Genomic DNA, 26,153 nt, shown 5'->3' with positions numbered 1-26,153 from the left:
TCCTTCAAACTCAAAGAATCCGTAGGAGAGCATTGCGTGCACTTAATATATAAAGGACAGCAAGCCACATGAGTGGCTGAGGGCTCAAAATGCAGAGGTAAAAAATAAAATAAAAATAAATTAAATTAATAGACGTTGTGCGCATACCCCTGTGGGTCTTTCATCTGTCCGAGTAGTTGTTGGGCCTCGTGATATCGAGCAAGCTCCAGGAGTTGCAGGAAGAGGCGAGACTGGAACATCACCTAGGAAAAATTAAATGGATGAGGAAGGGATGAGGTAAAAAGAGAATACGTAAAAGGAATAAAGAACTGAGGAATGCCCTTAAGTTTGTGTTTTGTTTTTTTTAAAATAAAGATTTAAATAATAAAGCAATGTAAATTTAATAATAAAGCCCCCCCCCCCCCCCCCCCAGCGGAAAATCCCCTTAGACCCCGATTTGTTTCAATATCGTGAACAAACTTTGGTATATCATGAAGGTTGTGGTCAAGTTTCATTTAAATTGTGTGTAGTTTCAGAGAAGAAAGCAAATACCTATTTTGGAGGGGTCAAACCTGGACCCACTTTGACCCCCGGTAGACCTCAAATTTTTAATGCCATGACGAAACTTGAGTTGCAAATACCAAATATCATTTTAGCCAAGTTTGGTCACAATCCCTTCTGCAATTTCGGAGAAGAAGTTGCAAGTGTTTACACAATGACAGACGGACAACGCGCCATTTCACAAGCTCCCCGGAACTACGTTCCAGGTGAGCTAAAAATGTAAGAAAGTAAACAAACAAACATACATACATACACATTATAGGTGGATGTGGATAAGATCCACAGGTAAAGGGTAATTTAATGGACAACCCTGGGGGGGACCTGGTAGACTAATTGGCGCTCGCGGTTGATTAGCAACCCGCCGGGACTGAGTTCTCCGCTCGGTGGCCTCAGGCCGCACAACTCACCCCAAAAAACCAATATATATATTCGTGGGGGATACTTTCCTGAAAAATGCCACGAATGTTGGGACAATGTTTCATTGGGATAACAGCAGATCAGTTCCCGGCGGTTCGAGATTCATGAGGGAAAATTTTAAAATTTTACGGACACGAATGCACATCATTATAGTTTCATTAAAAACGCTGTCCGATCGAGATCGACCCGATGATGAAAAACACTTACAAATAATAAAAATTGCTGCAAACCTTTTTTAAAAGATTAGCGCTCACTCCTTTGCCACGAGTGTCATGTTACTTTATCGAAAACGAACTGTTTGTTTTGCTTCGATCTTGCGTGATCTCCAAAGCACGTCTTAATCCCGGAAATAATTGCCGTTTTTAACAGCTCGGAGTTGAAAGGTCCACAGACAGAATTTTTTTTGTTGATCTGATTACATAGATTTAAAATAAACAGAAATGAACATGGTTTTTAATTCTAATAATTTGTTGAGGTGTTACAGTTAAAAAAAGCAAACCCGTCGCCACTAAAAAATCCAGAAAACTGCGATTGTCATAACGTCATCTGCGTGACTTTGTCGAGGGAATGGTCGTCTCAGCACGCAACGGATAATGGCTGCACAACTCACTTCAGACTCATCAGAAAGTGAATTTGAAGATTTTTCTAATCAAGAATCCTCCGATTACGAAAATGGACAAAATCATTATGTAGAAGGTCCTGTAAGACCGAACATGTATGAAGCCGAGGCGGAAATTGGGAATGACATCATGCACGAAATATCTGGTGTTCACAACAATCGGACAACGTCGAAGAAAGACTCGGCAATAACAACTGGTAGGGCAGTAAATCATAGCGCTTGAACATGGTAAATGTGGAGTTTAGCGGTGTTTCATTGTTCATTGCCCAGAGGGTACAGGGTGTGTGTCTCAACAGGTTGGCACTTACCACCTGATAGTACAGGAGCCCGAACCCAGTAGTAGCGTACTGGGAGATTGCTCTATCAGCAGGTGTATAATACCCTATCTGATTTAGTGGCATGTCACGCATGGATGGGTGTCCCTGAAGCGGATTTGAGTGGGTCACCCACGAGGCCACTGGATGACTGGTGTTAGTTACGGCATCAGATTATGTAAGCGTGCTGATGCCTGGGGTTGCTGCGGCATGTACCATGGGTGGGAGGAGGGGAGAGGGGGGCTTTCATACACATGTTCCCTTAATGTCATTTTTAAAAAGTATGGCTGTACAAATTACAAATGAGAGCAAACCTGTCACGCTTAAAGCACCCGACCTGCGTTATAAGATGGGTAATGGAGTTGCGAGTCTGAATGTTAGTACTATGCATGGTAGAGTTGGTGAGATAGCGGAAACTTTGAGCCGCAGAAGAGTGGATGTATGCTGTGTGCAAGAAACTAGGTGGAGAGTGGTGCTGCAAGAATGGTTACAGGTAAAAACTAGAACAGCACTCAGTAGAGAGAAACCTCCGCCTGGTTGGCCATATCACTTAATGGTGAAGAATCGCTTTAAAAATTCTACTAGCTGGATCTTCACCGAAATTGAATAGATTCATCCTTGTCTGTCACTGTCACTGACACACACTGACACACACACACACACACACACACACACACACACACACACACACACACACACACACACTGACACACACACACACACAGTTTCATCCAAATCCATCCATAACTTTTTGAGATATCCTGCTATGTATCGTTTTTGGCCCCATCTCCCAATGGTGAAGAATCAAAAAATTCTAGTAGCCGGATCCGAATCCGGATCTTCACCAAACTCTAATAATTTCGTCCTCGTCACATACGTTACATTTCTGCCAAATTTCGTCCAAATCCGTCCACAAATTTTTGAGATATTTTGTTCACAAACAAACAGACAAACGGACAGACAAACAGACAGACAGGTGTGAAAATATAACCTCCATCCACCTTTGGTGGCGGAGGTAATGATAGGTACAAATTATCTTCAATAGGTTGTTACTCTGATACTGGTGGTGTTGGGATTATGGTGGCGGATAAGTGGGTGGAGAGCGTGTTGGAGGTCAGGAGGGTGAATGCAAGAGTTATAGTTCTAAAGCTGTTGTTTGATAAGCATATATATTAACAATAGTATCAACATACGCTTCACAGATAGGATTGAGTGAGGAGGAGAAGGATGTGTTTTGGGATAGGGATTTTGGGGATCAGCGAGAAAAAAGTCATTGTGATGTGAGGGAAACTGAATGGCCATGTTGGAGAGTTAGCAGAAGGATATGAACGTGTGCATGGTGGATCTGGTTTCGGAGCTAGAAACACTGAAGGTGCAAGAATACTCGAGTTTGGGGAACGCTTTAGATATGGTCGTCTGCAACAAAATGTTTCAGAAGAGGCCGAGCAGACTGATCACTTATGAGTCAGGTGGTATAGAGAGTCAGATAGACTACTTTCTAGATAGGAGATTAGATAGAAAGTTGGTCAAGGATGTGAAAACAATAGGTGGAGAAGAATGTGCTTTACAACCTAGGGCCTAGGCTGTAGAGATAAGCCGGAGTAGGGGAAAGAGGAAATCCTTTGTTCCAAGAAGAGTATGGAAACTACAAGATGAGAATGTAAAGGAACACTTCTGTAGGGAACTTTGGGAAATGAATCTTGGGTGAAACTCTATGGTAGGAGAGGTTGTAGAGAGTTGTTGGGTCTCTTTAAAAGATGCGCTGCTACGTGCTACTGATAAGACATGCGGCTGGACGAAGGGTCCAAGCAGACATGAGATTACATGGTGGTGGAACAATGAGGTGGATAGGGTGATGCAAGAAAACAATAAGACTATTTGGGATTTGGAAAAAGGGAAGGTATAAGGAGGAATATTTAGTGGCTAAACGTAGGACAAGAGGGAAGTTTAGAAGGTTAAAAATTTCGTGCAGGATTCACTTTCAGATGTGATACATAATGCAGAGAGTAGAGGGGAGAGATTTAGGATAGACAAGCAAATGATCGGTCAAAATAAAGATCTTTTAGGAGAGCAATCTGTGAAGGATTATATGGGAAATGTACTGGTTGACGACCATGGGGAGATTATAAATGCTTGGAGGAGCTGCTATGAGTGCCGCCTAAATGAGGAGTTCCCTTGGAATAGGGATATTTTGGAGGGCAGTAGAGCCGGTGCTGGGTCCACCACCTGAGATGAAGAATGAATGGGTGAAGGAAGCCATCGATGAAATGAAGAATGGTGAAGCAGCGGGCAGCTCTGGTGTTGTCGCAGAGATGCTGAACGCATCTGGCGATATTGAAGTAAATTTAATCACAAAATTGGTAAATGCAATTATAAGGGGGACATCTGTCCCAGATGACTGGTTGAAGAGTGTAATAGTGAAGATTTATAAAGGGAAGGGTGATGCCTTAGTCAGGGGTAATTATAGGGGTTTCAAGCTGCTGGACCATGGAATTAAAGTGGTCGAGAGAGTCATGGATAAATTGACAAGTCAGTGTTAATATACATGAAATGCAATTTGGCTTTAGGCCAGGAAGGGGCATGTGAGGCAATTTTTATAAATAGGCAAATACAGGAAAAATATCTGGGGAAGAAGAGACGACTGTACTTTATATATGTGGATTTGAAGAAGGCGTTCGGACAGGATGCCTCGGGAAGAGGTACAATAGTCAATGAGAAAGTTACGTGTGGAGGATTGGTTAGTCAGGGTAGTCATGGTGATGTATGATGGATTAAAAACTGCTGTGAGGGTAAATGGAGTGCAGAGTGAGGACTTTGAAGTGAAAGTTGGTGTTCACCAGGGGTCAGTCTTTAGCCCATCAAGGTTCTTGAGATCATATTACAGGAACTGAGGAGACTTACCTTGGGAGCTCCTGTATGCTGATGACTTAGTGTTGATAGCCGACAGTGTGGAAGAGGTAATGGGTAAATATACAGTACGGAAGGAGGGTATGGAGGACAGAGGATTGAAAGTGAATACAACAAGAACAAAAGCACTGATGGTTGGAGGAAGTTTAGTGAGTCGTTACCCCTATTGACATCAAGGGGGATCTCTATCCATTTAATGGGAAAACTTTATGCAGCTTGTGTTAGAAGCGCGATGGCGTATGGCAGTGAAACCTGGGCGATCAAAAAGGATGACGAACGGAGCTGTGAATGAAATGAAATGAGAATGGTGAGATGGATGTGTAATGTGACACTGAAAGATACGAAACCAAATGTGGAATTAAGAGAGCCAGGCTAGGTATAGACAGAATTCATGAGGTTATGCGTAAGGGTAGGTTGAGGTGGTTCGGACATGTGGAAAGGATGGGGGAGGGCAGCTGTGTGAAGAGGTGTATAAATATTAATGTGAATGGAAAGAGAGCGAGAGGCCATGTGAGGAAAACATGGGATGAGTTGCTGAGAGATGATATTCGAGTTGAAGGACTAAAAAGAGGGTTAGCAACGGATCGTGCAGTCTGGACAGCGGCCATTAGGTGAATCACGGCCTACAAATGCAAGCATGGAAATGGCCGTAAAATGATGACATTTAGTGGTATTTTGATGCAACACTAATCCAATTGTTGTAATAACTAGAATGGCACTCGGTAGGGCGCATATCTCCGCCAGGCTGAACAGTTTACGTTTTGTATCCCACTGATAGCCTGGTGTTGGCTTAGCGGTTAGGGTGCCGGCTTGGGATCCTAGGATCCTGGGTTCGAATCCCGGTCGATCGCTGAATTAACACCAGGGTGGTTGACTCAGCCTGTCATCCTTCCGAGGTCGGTAAATTGAGTACCAGTTCACTGTTAATTCCCTGTGTGTCGCAAGGGGTGATTAACAGGGTTGGCGGCAGTAAGGGCATCCGGCCATAAAACATTGCTTCAAAAAGGGGCCATGGTGCCAAAAAAGGCCAACCCCTGCTCTGCAGGGAAAAATGGCCTCTAAAGGTGGTTCTTGATAGGCCGGATCTGGATTCGAACTTGAACCAAAATCGAATCGGCTTGTTCTTTTCACCCAACTCATCCACCAAGTTTAGTCATAACTCGTCCACAACGTTTTGAGATACCCTCCCCAGGTTTTTGGCCCCATCTCTCAATGGTGAAGAATTACTTTAAAAGATTTTTTTTAAATTTGTGTGTCCGGATGTACACTAGAGACAAGACGTATCGATGCCTATTACCTTATTACCACACCGGATGAGACTATCTTCAGAATGTACATGCATTGCGGGAGTGATGTACAGTATGTTAATTAACACCGAGTGATCATAACTGTACAACCAACCGCCTCGGCAACAGTACTGTAGGTACATGCATAAATATACATACGTTGATGCCGATATCATTAATGTATTGAATACGTGTATCATTAAACACTTGCATCTTTAACTAAAGTGTGCATGAAACAAAGTCATAATCGATTGATAAATTAGCGTTACGTAACAACACCCCCCTCTTACCCCCCACCAATCCCCCTGTAACACTTGGGCATACAACCCCCTCCTCCCTGTAACACTCCGTATAATGCTTGGACACACGCATGGGATCACATCGGCCTTTAATCACTTCAAGTTACTCATCCGACTAGGAATACAGGCTGGTGTCGTACGAATCGTCTTCAAAATGAGTAAGGCAAATTAAGTTTGAAGGAGTTGGGCCACGCCACTTTCCTCTGGTCAGTTTTACCTTGCCGATCCATATTTTCCTCACAGCTGGATCTTTTGGGAAAACATGCATACTCACACCATCTTTGGTTGTACAGTATTGCTACAACCAGCTTTAATACATCTAGCTAGCATTCTGAGTACTTTTCAGAGTTCAGAGCGTATGAAGGCCGCACGTAAACACAAGTCCCGCAACAAAAGTATCCTTAAGATGACGTGGCGGGTCACTTGATAGACGAAATTATCAAATTTGCTGTTTTGGGAGTGGGAGGATGGGGACAATCGAGCACAAAATGACACCAAAAATCATTAATAAATTCCTTCCAAGATATTTATTCAAAAAAGAACAATTAAGTGCTAAGTGAAACAATAACAAACCTTCTTCAAGCAATAACATATTGGGGCTGCCAAACCGTATGACAAATCATGTTGAAATTTTAACACTTATTCCCCTTCAGGACTTCTACATTACTTTAAAGTTTCACATCGATCAATGAAGCGGTTCAAGAGACAGAGTTTTAAAAAGATTTTCGTTGAATTATTTATGGCTGCCAAACCATGTGACTTATCGCTTATTCCGAAAGATAATTTTATCCTCGAAACATGGGGAACATATTTGTGAAGTTTCCACTCGATCTGTTCAACTTTGCGGGAAAATAAACTTTTTAAAGGTTTATTCTTTAAAAAAATCATAGTTCCAAAACCATATGACCTATGACGTCACGACCGGAGCTTGTTTGTTCATCATGGGTATGCGATCATACTTGCAAAGTTTGGGCTCGATCTGTTCAGCCGTTTCGGAGAAAAATGGTTTTTAGTGGTTATCACGGGAAAAATATGGAGGCCGAACCACGTGACCTATGACATCATAATTGTTTTTTTCCTCAACCGATTTTTCCTTAGATCTTGTTCATTTCATATTCATGGGATCAAGGGCTCTACTCGTCGAATTATTACGTCATAACGGTAGCACTTTTGATATCCTAAATTAATATATTTGTTGGTCCCAATGCAGAGTTCTTTACAATGAACCATGACTCAATTTTTTCCACAAGAAAAACAAGAACCCTTCGGGCTTTTGGTATGTGCGCCCTGCTCCAAACCTGCGAGCCGGGCGTTTTATCCATTCAAAGTTTGAAAATAGGTTTAAGCTGTTTCGGCCCCAATGCCTGTCATTCGCTTTACTGGATAAAACTGCGCATCCAGCGAGAGCGAGAGCTATCCCGAGGGAAACTTCAGAGGGAACCAGCTATTTGATTGGTCTTTCTCCCATACGCCCGGGTCATACGATCGATTTGCACGTCAGAACCGCTGCGGGCCTCCACCATGTTTTCCCCTGAGTTCGCTCTGCCCGGGCATAGCTCACCATCTTTTGGGTACCAACAAGTATGCTGTGGCTCCGTCTGCCTCAACCATCTCATGCAGGATGGAGAGCGTAGGACAAGCCGGCAGTGCGCCTCGCCCCTGCCATGGCGGTGAGGATCCCACCCTACGGTGGCACGCGGGCACGAGGGACGCCCTCACTGGCAGGTTTGGCCAAAACCAGCATGAGAAAGGAAGAACTCACCCACCGCCAGACCCATAAAGCACCCCACCCGCGCCACGAGACCTAGCCTCCGAGGGGCGCAGAGACCCGGCCGTGATTGGTGTAAATCATGACAACAAAGCAACGCAGGTACAATCATTATCCTCAGTTAAAACAAGCCCGTTCCTCTATAGTCTATAGCAATGTGTGGTGAAGCGAGGCGAGCATAGCAAGCCGATCCACGCTTGTGTGTGTGTGTGTGTGTGTGTGTGTGTGTGTGTGTGTGTGTGTGTGTGTGCGTGCGTGTGTGTGTGCATAATGTATATATTTATAAAAGACTGATATAAGTACACAGCATGTAAAAAAAAAAAAAAAGCCGAAAATAAAGGTGACATCGAAAGACGATTAAAATAAGAAATCAGGCCTTCAATAATATTTACAGGAAAGATGAGAGTGTGAGTCAGAATACAAATCTAAGAGCAACGACAGAAACAGAGTTGATTTTGTTACCACGTTTCCATCATCAGGAGAGCTTTTTTCCAAGGCGACCTTCGCCACTGAAATGATTAGTTCAGGAAGTGAGCAGGCCTCGAGTTGCTGGATAACCTATAACCAGCAAACAATGCAATATCTCAGGTTTCAAAAAAAGGAATCCTCATTCATCGGTTGAGCAAGAAACTGCTGCAGAGGTCAGAGACTCAAATACAGTCACAATTTTGCAAGATCACATTTCAGGCTGACCTTGCGGTAGTAGTTCATCTCAAGAGTGTCAGGTGGTGATGGTGAAGAGTCAGGTGGGAGAAGCCTGAGCTGCAGGTCCCACTCATTCGCACCAGCCTGTGCAGCCTTCAGGAAGCAGGAAAGTGCCTACAAACAGAGGAGGACAGAACAGATTCAAATACTGCTTGGTGAATATGCTGTAAAGAACCCCATAGCTCATCCAACTCACCTTTTCTGCCTCGCCAGTGAAGAGGTATGCTTGTCCGAGTGCAAGCGTACACACATTTCTGTTCTGAGTACTCCAGCTGAGCAGCTCCAAACAGAATTCCTGAATACAGACATCAAGCTCCCAATTATTACAATTGCCCTCAACTTCCCTCAACATTCCACCCCCACCACCCACTTGACCCATCACAGCTTTTGCATAAATAATTATACAAAAGGACCTATCAGGAGATCAAATATCCTCCATAACCACCAAGCCATGAGGTTCTAACCAGGCCGCTATTTTCTCTGGCTCACCAGTCATGGAATTGCAACTGCAAAAAACGTCCTACTGCAAAAAAAATAATTCGAATTGGTTCGGCATTTATGGCGTTATACAAGGTCACGGCAAAGATGTGTGCAATAGAACAACATTTCAATTGTTCTTCTCCATGTGATTGCACAATCTGTGTTCACTTATTCTAGCTCCTCCTCATATGGACCCTCAACCGACTAATCCCAATCAAACAGAAGAAAATAAATTCGGTAGCGGATGACCGAGATGAAACGTTGCCAATTGTTTTGGAGAATATTTATGGGTCGGCCTACTTGGAATTCCCATCTAAAGCGTTAGCTCGTGGTGTTGCGATCCCAGGATCCCATACACCATGTTAGTCAAGTCCACTGTCTATTACAGTCTTTGTAATTCATAGAAAACGAGAATGGCACTTGGTAAAGTGCATACCTCCGCCATGCTGAACAGTTTATGTATCCCACTGATCAGGCCCGATCTGGATTCAGACCTGAACCAAATTCTAATCGGCTTGCTCTTGAACCATAGTCGGTGTTCTCTGACTATTATGCAAATCTCATTCCAACAAGTTGTTGAACACCCCATTTATATTATGTGTAACATCATACTTTGAAGTGATGATCAGAATCAATTCAAAATTAGTCCTCACACAGGAAAGGCACTTTGCAATTAACATTGTTGATAAATGGGGCAAGTCCCATTAATCGCATTGGGTATGCTGATCTCCTCCGGAACACGTGTTAGTTATTGCATTCGGTCTACATTTGCATTTAAACAGAGACACACATTTGAGCGCTTTCCGAGTTGTGTGGTTTTATAAGATAGATCAGGACATGCCTGGAGTTGGGGCAGCTGGTGCTGTCGGAGCATAAACTCCCCAAGGCTGAAGGATGGGTTCTCGGGCCAGCTGTGGGGAGTCAGTTAAAGGATGCCAAGAGGTACAGGTATAAGCAATGGCCAATCTCACCAACATTCTCATTCCTTCACAACCCCATCCATCTGCCCTTGCCCTGGCACCTTACTATCAACACTTCTGCATCACTGTCTTCCTGAAAATTAACAAACCTCGCATCAACTTTGTGTTTTTCAATTACAAACTTCCAATATTGCTCAACCTCCCCTCCCCCCTCCCCCTCCCCACCAAATCTATTGGCATTCTTTTTGCAGGATACAGTAGGTACATGAGGCTCTGGCACATCTGTGCGAGGATCTGGGGCCAGTTTGTGCTTCCAGCGGCTTCGCTCGCCTGGAGCAGGGACGTCGGCCCCAATGCCAAGAGAAGCCCCTCGGCCACTGACACTGGAGCTGCTCCCAGGGAGTTTCAATCAAAAACATAAAATTAATAAATCGACCAAACATCGGGTGACTGCCAGTTTAAATCATCTGACTTTTTCAAAGCAGAGTGTTAAAAGTTTCAAAATCGATTGGTATCTAAATGGGATGCATGCTCGAAAATGGAATGTTGACTGCCAATGTTACCTGCAAGATGAGTGGCGAGTGGTCGAGAGTCGAGCACAGAAAGATGTCGCATGGTGACTTCTCTGGAGCAGGAGAAGGCCAATTATGAGTTTAAAAGAAATCAGATTCATAAGTAAATGGGAAAAAATTATAAGAGAAGGTGGGATGGATGAAGGTTTAAAAAGGAAAGAGGGCCGGGGTGGGGGATAGGATGGAGAACATTAGAGGAGGCAATCTTGGAGAGGAGACAGATGGTTGGGGTGGGATGGAGGGGCAAGAAAGTGTGAGAGAGAAAGGCCAGTACTTGGGAGGGTGTGCGCAAGAAGGAATCGGAGTTGGAGAGGGGTGGGGGAGGGGAAGTGGGAGAGGGTGGGAGGCAGTGGTGAGGAATTAGAGTAGGAGTGGATGGGTGATGCCGAGTCTGAGAGAAGGGACGGGTGAGGAATCACTGGGAAAAAAATTAATTGGGATGTATAACAAGCTGTTCAGAACATTTCAAAAAAAAGATTAACATATGGCAATATGGACCAATCAAAGAGTAGCACAAGGGGCAAATTAACATACATTGAAGCAAAGCTCATGGTGGGAAGAGTGACAAGTGAGCGAGCGGTTTGGTAGAGTAACCGGTAAGCTTGGCAGAGATGGAGAGTAGATTTGATCAGGGCAAGGAGGAGCCTGTGGTGACGGTCCTGTGGAGATATAGGAGTGTAAAAACTGGTGAAAAGGAGACGGTTAGAGGGGTGGGGGAAGGGGGAATGGAGAATTAAAAAAAAAAAATCAGAAAACAACAAAAACAAAAAGCTGAGCAGATGGGAAAGAAAGGGAGGCACGCGAGTAATGGAGGTGCAGATGGGAGGAAATGTGAAGACAGCTGGAAACCTGATGGATTACCGTGTTGAGTGCTGCATTTAGGATCGCGAGCAGAGAGAACGAGATGTGCAGACGGAGACGGGCAGCTCTGACGGTCACGGCGGCGATGGCAGAGGTGGGCAAATTCCCAGCATACAAAGTGCACACTGAGGAATGTGGATTAAACAACCGTGCCAATCCCAGCAGTTATGATTGAATGCAGAAAAACAAACAGTTAAACGAGTATAAAGTGATTATTCACATTTCTAATACATTTAGTCAAAAAGAGAAAGTAAATTCACACGATGCTTCGATCCAGGGGGGAAAAATATAAATATCAAAACCAACATGTGACTCATACATACAGGAAGTAGAATGACACTCAGTAGAGTGCATACCTCCGCCAGGCCGAACACTTTATGTTCCGAATCCACCGATAGGCCGGATCTGGATCCGGACCTGAACCAAAGTTTCATCGGCTCGTTATTGCCACCTACGTAACTCATCCACCAAGTTTTGTCATAATCCGGCCTTAACATCTTGAGCTATCATGCTTACAGACGAACAGACAGCGGTGAAAACAACCTCCGTAACCAATAACCAGGAAGTAGAATTTCATGCGAATGCATCGAGGGATACTCTTCCACCCACATTAGGTGCCAATCTGCTGTTACGTTTCATCTCAACCTTTGACCCATTGAACCCAAAATTGAATCAGTTAATGTTTTTATTACAGTCTATGGGACTGTCAAGTTTGATTGAAATTCATTGAGTGCTTCAAGGTTATTGTGGTGACCAAAAAAACCCCAATAAGGGCCGCATGGACGGACTGACAACCCAAAAACACAATACCTCCGGTTATGGAGGCAAAAAAAACAAAAAAAAAACAATGCATTTTAACTCGAAAACGTGATAGTTTCTATTAAGTTTGTTGTAATTCTCAAACTTGCTAATGCAGGCACAGATCCACCATTTGGGTGTTTGGGGCCTATATAACATTAACATGCACCACTGTTTTATATAACAATTAGCTTCTCCACTTTTAGAGTAAAACTGCTCAATTAGCCACCTTCACCCCACCTCCCACAATCCCCCACCCCTCCTACTTCCTCTACAAAAGCCAATAATGCACAAAGCCAACTATCACAAGGCCACGAATAACAGCTCGAGGGAGTGTCCTCATTTCCCCTGTGTCGATAACATTCAAACATTTTAATCGCATTGTCGTCCATTCAACATGGAATCGGAATGGGGATAAATTATTCACAATAAGTTTGTGAGGTAAATTTTAAAAACTTTGTAAAGTGATTACCAACAACCTTGAGAAAGTTTTGTAAACGCACCGGAAACAATTTGCTTTCTCATCGCAAGGAAAGATTGAATCGAGGGAACGGAGGTAAAGGCAGAGCTTTAACAGGGCATTACAGGCAGGCTTTAATTTGCTGCTCGACTTGGTTCGCTTACCGTCTCTTCCAGCATTTGATCCATCAGGGCTCGAGGGGTGAAGAGCTTCGAGCAAAGGTCTGACTACGGTGGGTAGTTCAGGGATGACGCTCAACTGCTGCACCATGTCTGGACTGGAGTTCAAGGGGTGGGGGGAGTTTTCCATGAGGTAAACTTCCAACAGGTATATACGATTACCTTCTGGATTACAAGGGTTGTAGAGATTAGCTAAACATATTTGGGTCATTACATTTTTTCCATTTATCTGTTTACATTGTCCTGAAAAACCACCAACCACCATCGCACCATTTATCCCGAATCAGCAATGCGACTTCACGTGCAACCTCCTCCAGCTCCAAAGGACTGCAAATCTCAATGTCCCTCTCCATCCACTCGCCGTGAGACTCTCCACCATTGCCGTCTTCTCTCCACAACTGCTCGGAGATTTCCCGTGCCTTGGCCAGCAGGAATACTGCAGGTGAGGAAGAAGATGGCAAAGAAAGAAAGGACCGACTTCAACTCTATCTCAAACTGTACGCAAGACAGTTGGCAAAGGCGGTAGTGAAAGGCAATACAGCAACTCCAACTTACCTGTGTCAACCGAAAATTGCATTGTGTTTGATAAGGAACCAGCGGGGGACAGAGCAAGTCGGTCAATAGGGTGGGCAGGAACGAGGAAAGACAAACCACCCTGAAAACAGAGAAAAAAAAAAAAAAACTTAAGCTTTCAAATAAAAAGGAGATAAAACGCAGTGGAATAGAGACAAAAAAGATCGAGGAAGAACTCACTGCAGACAGCAATAAGGACAGGCCTGATTGCGGGCACACAATGAGTGAAAGTGGTTTTGCGGCAGAATGCTGATACTGAGCCGCATACGCAAGGAACCTGGCCCAGCTGTTAGCGGTGTCAACGCCTTTCTGAAAAATAAATAAATAGATAAACAGTATCAAATAAAACAGCCTGGTGTTGGCTTAGCGGTTAGGGTGCCGGCTTGGGATCCTAGGATCCTGGGTTCGAATCCCGGTCGATCGCTGAGGGGGGTTGACTCAGCCCGTCATCCTTCCGAGGTCGGCAAATTGAGTACCAGCTTGCTGGGATGAATGATCCCGGTGTGTACCCTGATTTAGAATAGGTACACCGTATCCCTGCGTGTCATAAGAGCGCAACCAAAGGTTGGCGTCAGGAAGGGCATCCGGTCATAAAAAAAACATTGCCTCAAACAGGGAACCATGATTGTCATGGGGCCCGCAAGGCTAACCCCCGCTCTTGCGGGGGAAAATGGCCTTAAAACGATCATTCATATTCATTCATTCAAATAAAACAAAAGGTGGTGGAAGAAGAAATGCGGGTAAGGGGGTTAACAAGGGGAGACGCAGAAATAGGGCAAAATGGAGAAGATTGTCAGGGGACCGCAAGGCTAACCCCCGCTCTAGCAGGGAAAATGGCCTTAAAATGCATGTTGTTGTTGTTGTTGTTCGTTGCATCAAATAAAACAAAATTAACAGCATGTTTCCACATGAACTTTATAACTGCTTCTCGAAAGCATTTTCAATAGACACATGAACCGTTATTATGTAGCATTATGTCGTTGTAGTAGTAGTCCACAGCAATCCTTGACCATGTTGTGGAACGTTGCCGAGGCCCTCGTGTGAATGAGATGAAATCAGTGCCACACTGTTTATGATGGAGGTTAGAAAGATATGATGGAGGTTAGACTGGAGGCCGAGTTTGAGCTGAGAAAAACATTCAAAAAAATAGAACCCAAGCTAGTATTTATTTGCGGAAAACAGTTTTCTGGGAATTACTGGAAAATCGATTCAGGACTCCTGCCTTTTCACGTTTTTTTCAGTTCGGGCTTGGTAAATTGGGGCTCGAACCATCTCCAGTAGCAAGTGTAGATGTGCTCGCACTTCCTTTCCCAACACTAGGAAAAGACTCATCAACTTGTATTTTACGGCCTTCAAAGCCATCCCACTACCAAGATGACTAAATAAGAAATGTGTGCAATGGCAAAAGCTTCATACAAAGTTGCATGATGATTGGATGAAAAATGGGACCGGCATTCTAAAAAACAAAACTGTTCTCTGCAGGCATGGGTTGCAGGAATAAATGGCCTCGACCCCACTTGTTCAGCTTTGGCCAAACTCGTCGGGCAGCCCATACAGAGGGAGACTTGGTTTTGCAATTTGCGTGTGTACGTGTGTCTATCCAGGCAATAACGTTTTTACCATTTGAGCTTTTGTCTTCAGATTTTCGACATACCTTTGTGATGAGAATATGGAGAAAATAACTAACTAACTAACACTAACACACACACACACACACACACACACACACACACACACACACACACACACACACACACACACACCTTAGGAGACATATGGAAAGTGAACGCAAGCTGAGCCATAAATTATGTTCTTTGTTGATGTTCTTTGTTTATAAATCCTGACATTTCAGAGGAATAATATCTTCCTTCCTCAGAGTGGTGATGGCACCATGAAATGCGCAGCTGTAATTGAAGCAGCTGTACTTTATTATGTCTGACGGAAATGGCTACGCACTCCGATTCGGCAGCGGGTGGGGAGAGGGGGGGGGGTGAGGGTGAGGGAGTCCAATGTGTATGAGATTCGGGATCGATCTAACAAAGAGAGTGGGATTGATGGGCGGGTCTGCTTCTGGTTCAGGTGTCTGAGCTATTGATTCTGTTTCCTGCACCTCGTGCCTTCCAGGGTCACAGGCGTCGGGCCCAGCCCCCACTCCCATAGGTGGGGGGATGTGGGTGAATACATAATCCTCAATACGACGCATGAAGATCAATACGACGGTTAATCTACCGTGTGCCTGACAGCCATGCTTCTAGGATTTCCCGACATGCACGGCCAGGTGCCGAGACTTTGACGACCGTGTTTCCCCAGGCAAAATTGTGTTGTTATTTGCAAACAACGTGTCGTTATCAGTGACGGCTCGTCTCCATGTGCTACTGCTTGCTGGTGTTGCGTCAACCGTGTCGCGAGTCGCTGGGTCGCCTGGCACACATAATTAGGATCACAGTCACGACAGAGGGATTTCATAGACCACATTCATTTGTCGAGTCTAGTCTTTAGGCCTGCATAGCTGTGCACAGAGTGTGGACCGTGGTTTATGAGCGACCCGGATCCCAAATGGTTTCAACAGACGGTTGTATATATTGCTCTGTTCCACAAGGCTCAGTCTTGGGACCAACTTTGCTTCTTGTTTATATGAATTATTTGCCAAATGCCACCGACTACTTTAATTTTAGATTCTTTGCAGACGATTCCAATTTATTTCATACTTTCCCAAAGGGCCAAGCCACAGTAGATATGAGAGAAGTAAATACACATGTGGAAATGGTCACAAGTTGGTGTAATGTAAATAAACTCACAATTAATTTATCCAAGACAAATTACATGCTTATTGGAGGGCGACGGAAAACTATCACAGTACATGGAAGCCTCACGATTGCAGAAACCACAATAAGTGAGGTTGATCATACATCATTTGTTGGGTTGATTATAGAAAAGCACTCCACTTGAAAAAATCAGATTGAAAAGGTTAATAAATTGATCCGGCAAAAAGTTTGCATTTTATATGAATTGTGAAACTTTCTCCCAAGACGCATTTTGATTTTAATTTATAAGGCATTTATTTATACAGCCACATATTACATTTGGAATAGAAGTGTGGGGTAGCACCTATGAACCTAATTTGAAGTTTATAATATTAACTTAGAAGATGGCTTTGTGTACTATTACCATTACTAAAATTATGTCACAGCCAAAGCCTTTGTTTAAATAAATGAATGTTTTTCCAATTGCATAGACTGTCTGTTTGTAGCCTTATGTATGATTTGATAAATAAATAACACCACACTCAATTGGTCAATTTTGTTCTTTAATACAACATAAATATCATACCAGACAAAAGGAAAGTGAAAAACGGGACGTACCAAAATGTCGCACATCTCTTGGGGAAATTGTCGATATCATACACGGGTAGTCAATTTTGAAATTAATTACCGTTGGATACGAGAAAGAAAACCTCGTGACACTGCTTCCGTAAAACTCTTACAGAGTATTTAATGCGAGATTAACTGCATGTTAATAAATCAAACCAATTAAAATGTTTAAATGTAAGGTACCAGACCCGATTAGCATCTTATGTTATTTTCTGGTTCCTATTATCCAATCATTTTTTACTGTGTTGTTGATTTTGATGTGGATAATAATAAAGTTCAAGTTTCAAGTCTCTCTCCCTTCATAAGGACGATACGAGTAGGGGTTTAAAGGTCAATCTTTTCACATGACTGTGTTCACTATGGTCAAAAGACTCCGAGGACCCAAAGGACCCATAATATCTCGATGACCCAAAAGTCCCCGAGGACCCAAAAGTCTGAGGACACAAAAGACACAGAAGACCGCAAGGACTCCAAAGACCCGAAAGACCTAGATGACCAAGAACACTCAAAACACCTCAAGGACCCAAAAGTCCCCAAGTAACCAAAAGACCCCGAGGACCCCAAAGACACAAAAGAAGAGCAATTGCATCTCTTCTATTGGAATTGCAGACGGTGACTTGCAAAGTGAGCTTCAAGGGCATTGTACAGAAAAGCCACCTTTAGAGGCCATTTTTTCCCCGCAAGCGGGGGTTGGCCTTTTTCGGGGACCATGGTTGTTGTTGTTTTTCGGTCCCCTTTTTGAAGCAATGTTTTGCGGCCGGATGCCCTTCCTGCCGCCAACCCTTTTTGTCGCCTTTTACGACAAACAGGGAATTACCAGTGAACTGGTACTCAATTAGCCGACCTCGGAAGGATGACAGGCTGAGTCAACCCCCCTGGCGTTAATTCAGCGATCGACCGGGATTCGAACCCAGGATCCTAGGACCCTAGCCGCTAGCCCAACACCAGGGAGCAAACATTGTACAGAAATGTTTTAAAATAAATAAATAAATAAACAAGTACACATACATTCAAAGTACACCGCCCCATGCCAAATAATTAAATATGCTGCAGCGCGGTATTGCCGGGGCGCCTTCGGCGCCCGGCAATACCGCAGCGCAGCTCATTGAGGCTGCATTGGGAGGGAGAGGTGTACACTAATTGATTGATTAATTGTATAATTAAAATCAATAAAAGATTATCACAAAATATTTTCATAATCAATTGGCTAATCGCATAACTAAACCACGAGTGCTTCATCCGAAGATGTATCTTTTAGAAATGTAATTAAATAAGTCATTTATAAAAAATTAAATAATTAATTGATTACTCAATAAATAATTAATCGATTAATCAATAAATAATTAATAGATGAAATGATTAATCAATAAATCAAAAATATCCTTGATAGCCACATCACTTGGTCACTCATGTCCAAATATTAGCTTCCCAGCTCAAAAGGTGCCTGAGATATTGGCCAAATGAGAAAGAAAATAAATAAATGATTAATAATGAAAAAATAATAATAATAATCATAAAAAAATTAAATTATTGATCAATTTGGTCAGAGAACACATAAACTACCACTATTTCATCAGAATCTGTAACTTAAAAAAAAAAAAAATTTTTTTTGGCATTAATCGAATAATTAAATAATTAATCGATTAATTGATTAATTAATAAATCAAAAATATCCTTTGCAGCCAAATCACCTGGTCATTGGCATGTCCAAATATCAGCTTCCTAACTCAAAAGGTGCCTGAGTTAATGGTCAGAAGAGAAAGGAAATTTGATTAATTAAATAAGTACTTAATTAATCGCTAATAATTAAATAACTCCTCAATTTATTGATTAATCCAAAAAAAAAAATACCGTTTTTGACAAAGGACTTGCTCACTATTGTGCCGAAATTTCAGCTTCCTAGCTCAAAGGATGGCTGAGATATCGCCCGGACAACCAAGAAAGCAAGAAAGCAAGAAAGAAAGCAAGAAACCAGAGTGAAAACTGAGTACTCTCTTTCAGCGTGCGTCACTGCCGAGCCCCCTTCGGTGCCCGGCAATGACGATTTGCAATGCCTGGAGATGGCATAAGAAAGGAGCGGTGTACAATACAAGGTGCAGGGAGGTGAAACTCTCTGCACATGATGTGCAACACACGCATAGTAAAATGAGTGTTCATTGACATCCTTGGATGTGTAACAAATAAAGAAGATATAAGCACACCTGATGCTAGGCCGAGACTTCAGACTTTGGCACGCTCACGAGACTGGACGGTCGAAACGAAAAGTCCCAGAAGATAGAGACAATAGGGCCACATTTGTACATGTATTTTAAAATAACGCTTTTCTTGCTATGAAACATCATATCTTCCATTCTCCTTGAACATTTCAAATGAAATAACTCCAACCCGTCATTTATGATGGGCTTCTATACTAGTTAATAATAATACAGTTGGTAAACATATTATTTTATAAATACTGTGATACAGATAGTAAACAACAGCTCAAGGAATTCAAGGGATGGCTGGTAGTCAGCGCTCGCAGCGTCGCCACTGATACGGATGCCGAGAAAGTTACTATGGCGCTTAACAACATGTCGAACCAAGCTTAACGGGCTCTCCATCTTCTCCGACAAACATCTTCTTGACAAAGACATCTTTGTTTTTGTTAACAAAGTGGTAGGCAGAAGCTGTTATCTTGTCTGCATTGTTGGAAGTTGTTCTAATGATCAATGTAGCCAAGTCTAACACACGGCCCACTTCCACCCGATTGGCTCAGAGCATGTGCATACAAACAATAGCAGTGGGTGAGTTTACTCAGTGAGTGCTGCATGTTGTGGATTGTCTTTCCTTTTTGTCTTTTTGTTTAAAAATATATATAGATATATGATCCAGGCTCGATAACGAATCAGCGTTCTCAGGGTAGCGCAAAGCGAGGTATTACTTACTGTACAAGCACCTTTATGAGTCATAAATAAACAAGTACAGATACATTCAAAGTACACTGCCCCCGTGCCAAATAAATAAATATCATCAAGCACGGCATTGCTGGGGTGCCTTCTGCGCCCGGCGATACTGCCATGCAGCTCATAGAGACTGTATTGGGATGGAGAGGTGTAAAAATAATTGATTAATTGCATAATTAAAATCAAAAAAGAATGATCGTAAAATATTTTTTTACCAATTGGCTAATAGCATACCTCAAACACCAGTGCTTCATCCGAAGCTGTAACTTTTTGAAAATTAATTAAATACGCAATTAATTGAAAAAATAAAATAATTGATTAATCAATAAATAATTAATCGATTAATTGATTGATCAATAAATCAAAAATACCCTTTACAGTCAAATCACTTGGTCACTAGTGTCCAAATATCAGCTTCCTAACTCAAATGGTGCTTGAGATATTGCCCAGATGAGAAAGGAAATAAATAAGTATTTAATTAATCGATAATAATTAATCAAGTAATTAATCAATTAATTAATCAAAAAACAAAAAAGCACCGTTTTTGCCAAAGCACATGCCCACCATTGTGCCTAAATTTCAGCTTCATAGCTCAAAGGATGGTTGAGATATCGCCCGGACAAACAAGAAAACAAACAAACGGAGTGAAAAATTAGTACTCCCTTTCAGCACGCGTCATCGTCAGGCCCCCGTTGGTGCCCGGAGATGACATCATGCAGCACATGGAGATGAAAGGAGCGGTGTACAATTATTATTATTATTATTATCTCATATGCAGCACATGTGGCTGTCATTCGCTGGGGGCACAGCTGTGCTACTGATGCAGTGCCCTCCTGTAGGTTTGAGCAGGAAGTTGCAATTAATTAGGGTTTCCAGCGATAACTTGCCCGTTCTTAACAAACGTTACTGTGGGACGCCAGGCTCAAACGCCAGCATGTGCACCTGTAGGCTATTCTACCAGCCCTGTCAAAATTATTAATGTATGACTACTTTTACAACAACTTAAAGAAGAAATATGTGAATAATATTAATCTACTTTATATGGACGCAGACAGTTTTATTTTGAAAATCAATACAGAAGATATTTATAAGGATATGTCTCAGGATGTTGATATTTATTATACAAGCAATTATAAATCAGACAATAAACAATTCTCTACATATAATAAAAAGTTTATTGGAAAGTTTAAAGATGAATTTGGTGGAAAGATAATGAGTGGTGGTGGTTTGTGCGACGCCACCCGGCCGCTGGTTGCATCATTTTTCTGTGGGCGCGTATGCCGCTGAAGCAATGCCTCTCTATAACCAGTTATCTGGTACTAATTTTGCCGACCTCGGAAGGATGCCAGGCTGAGTCACCCCACCCAACGTTAATTCAACGGGATTCGAACTCAGGACCTTAGGATCCCAAGCCAGCCACTCTAACCATTAAGCCAAAACCAGGTATAGATAATGAGTGAATTTGTGGGATTGAGAGCAAAGGTTTATGCTTATAAATAAATTGCTATGAATTTTGGGTAGGGCATATATAGATCCAGGTAGATCTGCATAGGTAGATGCTCCGGCTGTCATGATAGGGAACCTCACCTGTAATAAGTTCTGTCTAGCCTGAATGTTGGGGTAAGCTGCGAATCTGTGTCCCGCCATGAGGGGGCGGGGCTTGTTAACTAGAATTAGGGCATAAGGATAAAATTCCACTGCACATCGTTCCCTCTGTGATCATACCTGTGTCCCGTAAGGCAATGCCCTAATAGACAGTTGTTAGGCCCATTAGCACCACACTAATTAAATTCCCCCTCCACCACAATAACCTACGGAAGAACAGCCAGGAAGCGACCACGCACTACGGCGGCATGCAGTGTGCGAAATTAACGCCAGCCCGACAGCCCGTGGCTGGTAACTTTTGTCCCGGGCTGGTATCTTTATTGAGTTGCCAGCCCGGTGGTCTGGATAGATTTTGCCCTACACTTTCCTGTGTGCCCCAACATCCTGGCAGTCATTGACCTGATATTGACACTGCCAGCCAGCTCGGCCGAATGTGAGCGAGGATTCTCACAAATGAAGATCATGAAGAATGATCTCAGGAACAAGCTCAAGTCAACAACAATGTCGGATTTGCTCTGCATCCAACTAGAATCTGCGGACATCACCGACTTTGAGCCTAAGCCAGCAATCAACTTCTGGAACAGCTGTTCCAAGAGACGAGAAGGCCCAACTTCACCCGGAGCGGAGCAGGGGCCAGCTTGTTGCCAGAGCTGGTGCGGGATCAGGTCACGGAGATAGATGCTGCTGCTGTTGCAGGTGGTGAACCTGTGGTGGGAGGGAGCTGGTCTGCCGGAGCCAATATCAGCAGCTGACAAACAGTCGGATTATGAGTCCGGCCTTGACACTGACTGCGAAGACGTGGTTCTGGATGACATTGAGGACTTACAGGCTGCCGTGGAAGATATGTAAAACTAACAAGAAATGTGATAGATCATAGACCGACTACTAGACCTCAAGTTTTTCTCAACTTTGTATTACTTTAACTCACCATCAAGTTATCAACTGTGACTGTCCTGCACATGTTGATCGATCTATGCACAAACTTTTTATAAAATTTCCTCACTTTTCTGACAATAAAACGTATTTGGTGTCATGAAAATATTATTCACTAGTGTTTTTTAATTTAATTATTCGAGAAGACCTATAGTTGCTATTAGGTTTTTAGGGAGTTTATTCCTGAACACTCCTAAAATGCACCAATTTGAGTCCTTATTTTCATCTCAGTTCTTCGGGCTGGTAACTCTCAAAAGTTACCAGCCCAAATGGCTGGTAACTATATGCCCCAATTTCACACACTGGCGGCATGGCAAGCAAACATCGCGCAGGCAGGCAATGGACACGCCCAAAGGGGCAGCAATTGGTCAGGGCAGGGGGCGAGTAGTCGGCGGGTCGCCGATTGGCAGAGTAAGGAAGATGAAGGACGTGCCACACTGATTGGCCACCGACCAATGACGTAACACCAAAGGCGCGAAGCGCTTGGCCAATCAGAAAGGAGGGTGCGAAAGACGAGTAAGAAGCGACGCACTGATTGGACGAGAAGCGCCGATGATGTCAGACCACGTCTGATAAAAGTGAGCGGAGACGGACATTTTTCCTTTCTCCTCTCTCTTCGCCTCTGCCTATCTTCACCACTGCCTTTTTCTTCCCTTCTTCTCCTGTTGCCCTTTGCGCATTCCTCTGCCGTCGAATCTCTCATCTTGGTTCCGGACAAGCGAGCGACTCCGCATGGACGGGGCCAGGCATGGCCGGAGGGGCGAGCTGCACGCGACCGTTCGAGTCGCGCGGAAGGCCTGTGGATGCCAGTGGACGGGACTGGGGCGAGCGGGTGGCTCGGTTGACCTGGCAGAGCACAAGCAAGGACACACCGGAGCCTGACCAGCCGGACGATCCCTGACGACCCCTGACACACGAACCACAAAGATAAGACGCACCACACAGAACACAACGATTGCTTTATTTATCCTTCCATTTGTCCTGTAGTTGAAGTCTGTGTGGGAGCGCTCCATTAGAGGGGTTTAATTTTTACCGTCGCGTTCTTTGTTCTTGGGGTCCGGCAATAAAGCCATGTTTATTTTTCTACCTACAATCCGTCGTTTTTGTGTTACTTTTCGCAGGTTGAAGACTGCGCGTGCACCGTCAGGTAAATCTTCCGGTTCTTCTTCCTCTATCTTTCCTCCCCCGCGCATATATATAAAGCAAAATCCGCCATTGAACGTCACCTGAGTTAAAGCTCGATTTGGCTATTCGTGATTTCCCCGGTCTTAACCGAGGGGAGTCACGCTACAACTGGTAGTCAGGAGTGGGATACGAACTTCTTGATCACACAACAACTGTTGTCAAGGAGTGGGATTTTGAACCCCTTTGATGGAAATTAGTGTCAAGAGTGTGGAGAATTCGGAAGAAATTTTTTTATAGTCGAGGCGATCCAAAAAATTTTTAGTCGATTGGAGTGGGAAAAGGCGCGGACAGTGTGTCACTAAATTTAAATTTTCTAAGGTAAAACACGCACGGGGAAACGACCTTCTCTAGACAGATGGAGGGGGTGCGTGAAATGGAGGAAAGGGTAGAAGGTGTGGAAAGTGTTAGAAGTGAGCCGATAATATTATAGATGGGGTGGAGGGTAGAGATGGAGCCTACCCTGTCCCAGGCCGGGAAATGAATGGAACAGCCCAGATACCCGACCAGCCATGGGATCGATTATTTAGGCAAATTGAGGGAATGAATGACATGAGGGTAATGAAGGATGAATTGAGGGGAGAAATTAAGGGAATGAATAATAACTTGGAGCAACTGAATAACAGCATTAATGCCCGGGGTGAACAGATCAAAAGAATGAGTGATAGTTTGGAAGGAAATGTGGAGGAATGAATGAACGAAGGAGTGAACAGGGGAAGGAAATAAGGAGATGAGTGTTCGGTTGGAAGGAAAGATAGAGGGAATGAACAAACGAATGAGTGACCAGGGGAATGAAAAGAGGGAGATGAATGAACAATTGGAGGTGAATGGGGAGTGTCTGCAGGTAAATGGGGAGTGTACAGAAGTAAATGGGGAATGTTTGTCACATGAAGGCCTGGAAGGTTGTCGGGGCCGAGTGGATGTCACAATTCATCAGCAGGGGGATGAATTTGAATTTGTGCTGCACCAGGGCATTTGTGCAGAGCAAGAGGGGGTAGAGGTATTGGGGGTCCGGGTAACGGAGCCGTACCGGGTATGTATTGATGAAACCCTGTGGGGGGCAGAACTGATTGGGGGTAATGATGATGTGAGTGCTGTACAGGATTTTACCCAGGGGCTGGAGACCTGTGACAGTACCATTGGGGAAGAGTTTGACCAGGTCCAAGGGAGCTTGGGGGTTGAGGTGAGTCGGTCAGAGGTAAAGGAGATTGAGCTGACCGAGTGCCTGACTTGGGTGACTTGGGGGGTCAGGCTGAGCACCACAAAAACGATTGGGTACCAGAGACTCCGAAATTGAACACTCAGTTGGGGGAGTGTTTTGGCTCTGAGCTGGATTCGGATGTGGATGAGTCGGGAGATAGAGCCTCGGAGGATTTGGTCCCCGTAGGAAATTTGGAACAGCTGCAGGGAGGGGCAGAACAACCCGAGGAGGGGGTTGTTACCTGCAGCTGCGGTTTGGGACGGAACATCAAAAATTTTAAAAGAAGAAATAAATTTATGTTTAAATGGGAAATTGATGTGGCACAGCCTTGGAGTTGGTCCCTGGGCTGCAGAATTTGGACAAGGAGAGATCATGGGGGATGGCCTCGGGGAAAAGGTGCCCCTTACAAAATTTTGGTTATGCCAGCCAGCTGGGGGGCTGGGCTGACGAGATGTGGACGTGGGGTCCAGCCATGGGTGTCATGGTACGACCTGGGCCCACGGGGCGTCTGGTGGAGTGTGGCGTTTCTTGTCCATCGGGGTGCCGCCCAAGCGGGTGGCTCGGGTCAACAGGGTCACCGGACCCTGGTGGGGATTACGACCTCCAGGGGGTCCGAGGTGGTTTCTCACAGCCTAGGATGGCGTATTATGAGGACCACTAGGGGGAGGTGTTGTGGGTCGCACTTTGGTAGTGGCATCGCGGACGGCCAACATGGGCCTGATGTGGTGACCGCCCGGGCAAGCGGCCTGACACCCTCTCCCTGAGACTCTGGGACAGCCAGCATGTGGTGACCTGCCATGCTGTGCTGGTCTATGGACGCGGGTCGAACCGCATGGACAGGAATGAGATAGCCCACCGGACAACCATTGGAGCATCTGTGGAACGTGATGGGGTGAGAATGATCTTCCACAGATGATCTGTTATGATTTGTGGACTCTCGGCTTGGGGAGAGCCATGGGAATGTGAATGGGAATTTGTAATGAGCCGAGCATATGGGCCATGCTCGGCTGGCATGTGTATGGAGAAGCACCCTTCTTTGGTGAGATTAGTAAAATGTGAAAAATATTTGGCATGGTAATCTGAGGGTTAGATGTAAATTTAAGGGTGAATTTTGGTGATACCATAGTGGACACTGACAGTAGTGGCACCATTATTGATCCAGGTGTGTTAGACCAAAGTGTTGGGAGGCTGAGATAAAATTGACAGGTTAGCAGGACACAG

The 26,153-nt window shown here is 44.1% G+C and overlaps 1 protein-coding gene across 2 annotated transcripts in view; it reads right to left on the bottom strand.

Moving 5' to 3' along the window:
- Window positions 1-26,153, bottom strand: part of NUP160 (nucleoporin 160) — a 130,046-nt gene that overhangs the window by 53,361 nt on the left and 50,532 nt on the right. For both annotated transcript variants that reach the window (XM_068134316.2, XM_068134315.2), the window contains exons 13-25: window positions 13,879-14,007; window positions 13,681-13,780; window positions 13,396-13,561; window positions 13,111-13,223; window positions 11,689-11,813; window positions 11,362-11,486; window positions 10,819-10,880; window positions 10,512-10,644; window positions 10,177-10,246; window positions 9,052-9,150; window positions 8,844-8,969; window positions 8,613-8,708; window positions 148-242 (exon numbers count right to left, since the gene is read on the bottom strand). In XM_068134316.2, the coding sequence (XP_067990417.1) occupies window positions 148-242; window positions 8,613-8,708; window positions 8,844-8,969; window positions 9,052-9,150; window positions 10,177-10,246; window positions 10,512-10,644; window positions 10,819-10,880; window positions 11,362-11,486; window positions 11,689-11,813; window positions 13,111-13,223; window positions 13,396-13,561; window positions 13,681-13,780; window positions 13,879-14,007 (1,439 nt within the window). The remainder of the gene's footprint in view (window positions 1-147; window positions 243-8,612; window positions 8,709-8,843; window positions 8,970-9,051; window positions 9,151-10,176; window positions 10,247-10,511; window positions 10,645-10,818; window positions 10,881-11,361; window positions 11,487-11,688; window positions 11,814-13,110; window positions 13,224-13,395; window positions 13,562-13,680; window positions 13,781-13,878; window positions 14,008-26,153) is intronic.

The sequence above is a fragment of the Myxine glutinosa genome, chromosome 13 (assembly GCF_964187855.1).
Source record: "Myxine glutinosa chromosome 13, kmMyxGlut1.1, whole genome shotgun sequence".
Lineage (NCBI taxonomy): Eukaryota > Metazoa > Chordata > Myxini > Myxiniformes > Myxinidae > Myxine > Myxine glutinosa.
Note: the sequence above shows the minus strand (reverse complement) of the source record. Positions and strands in the feature narration are given on the sequence as shown.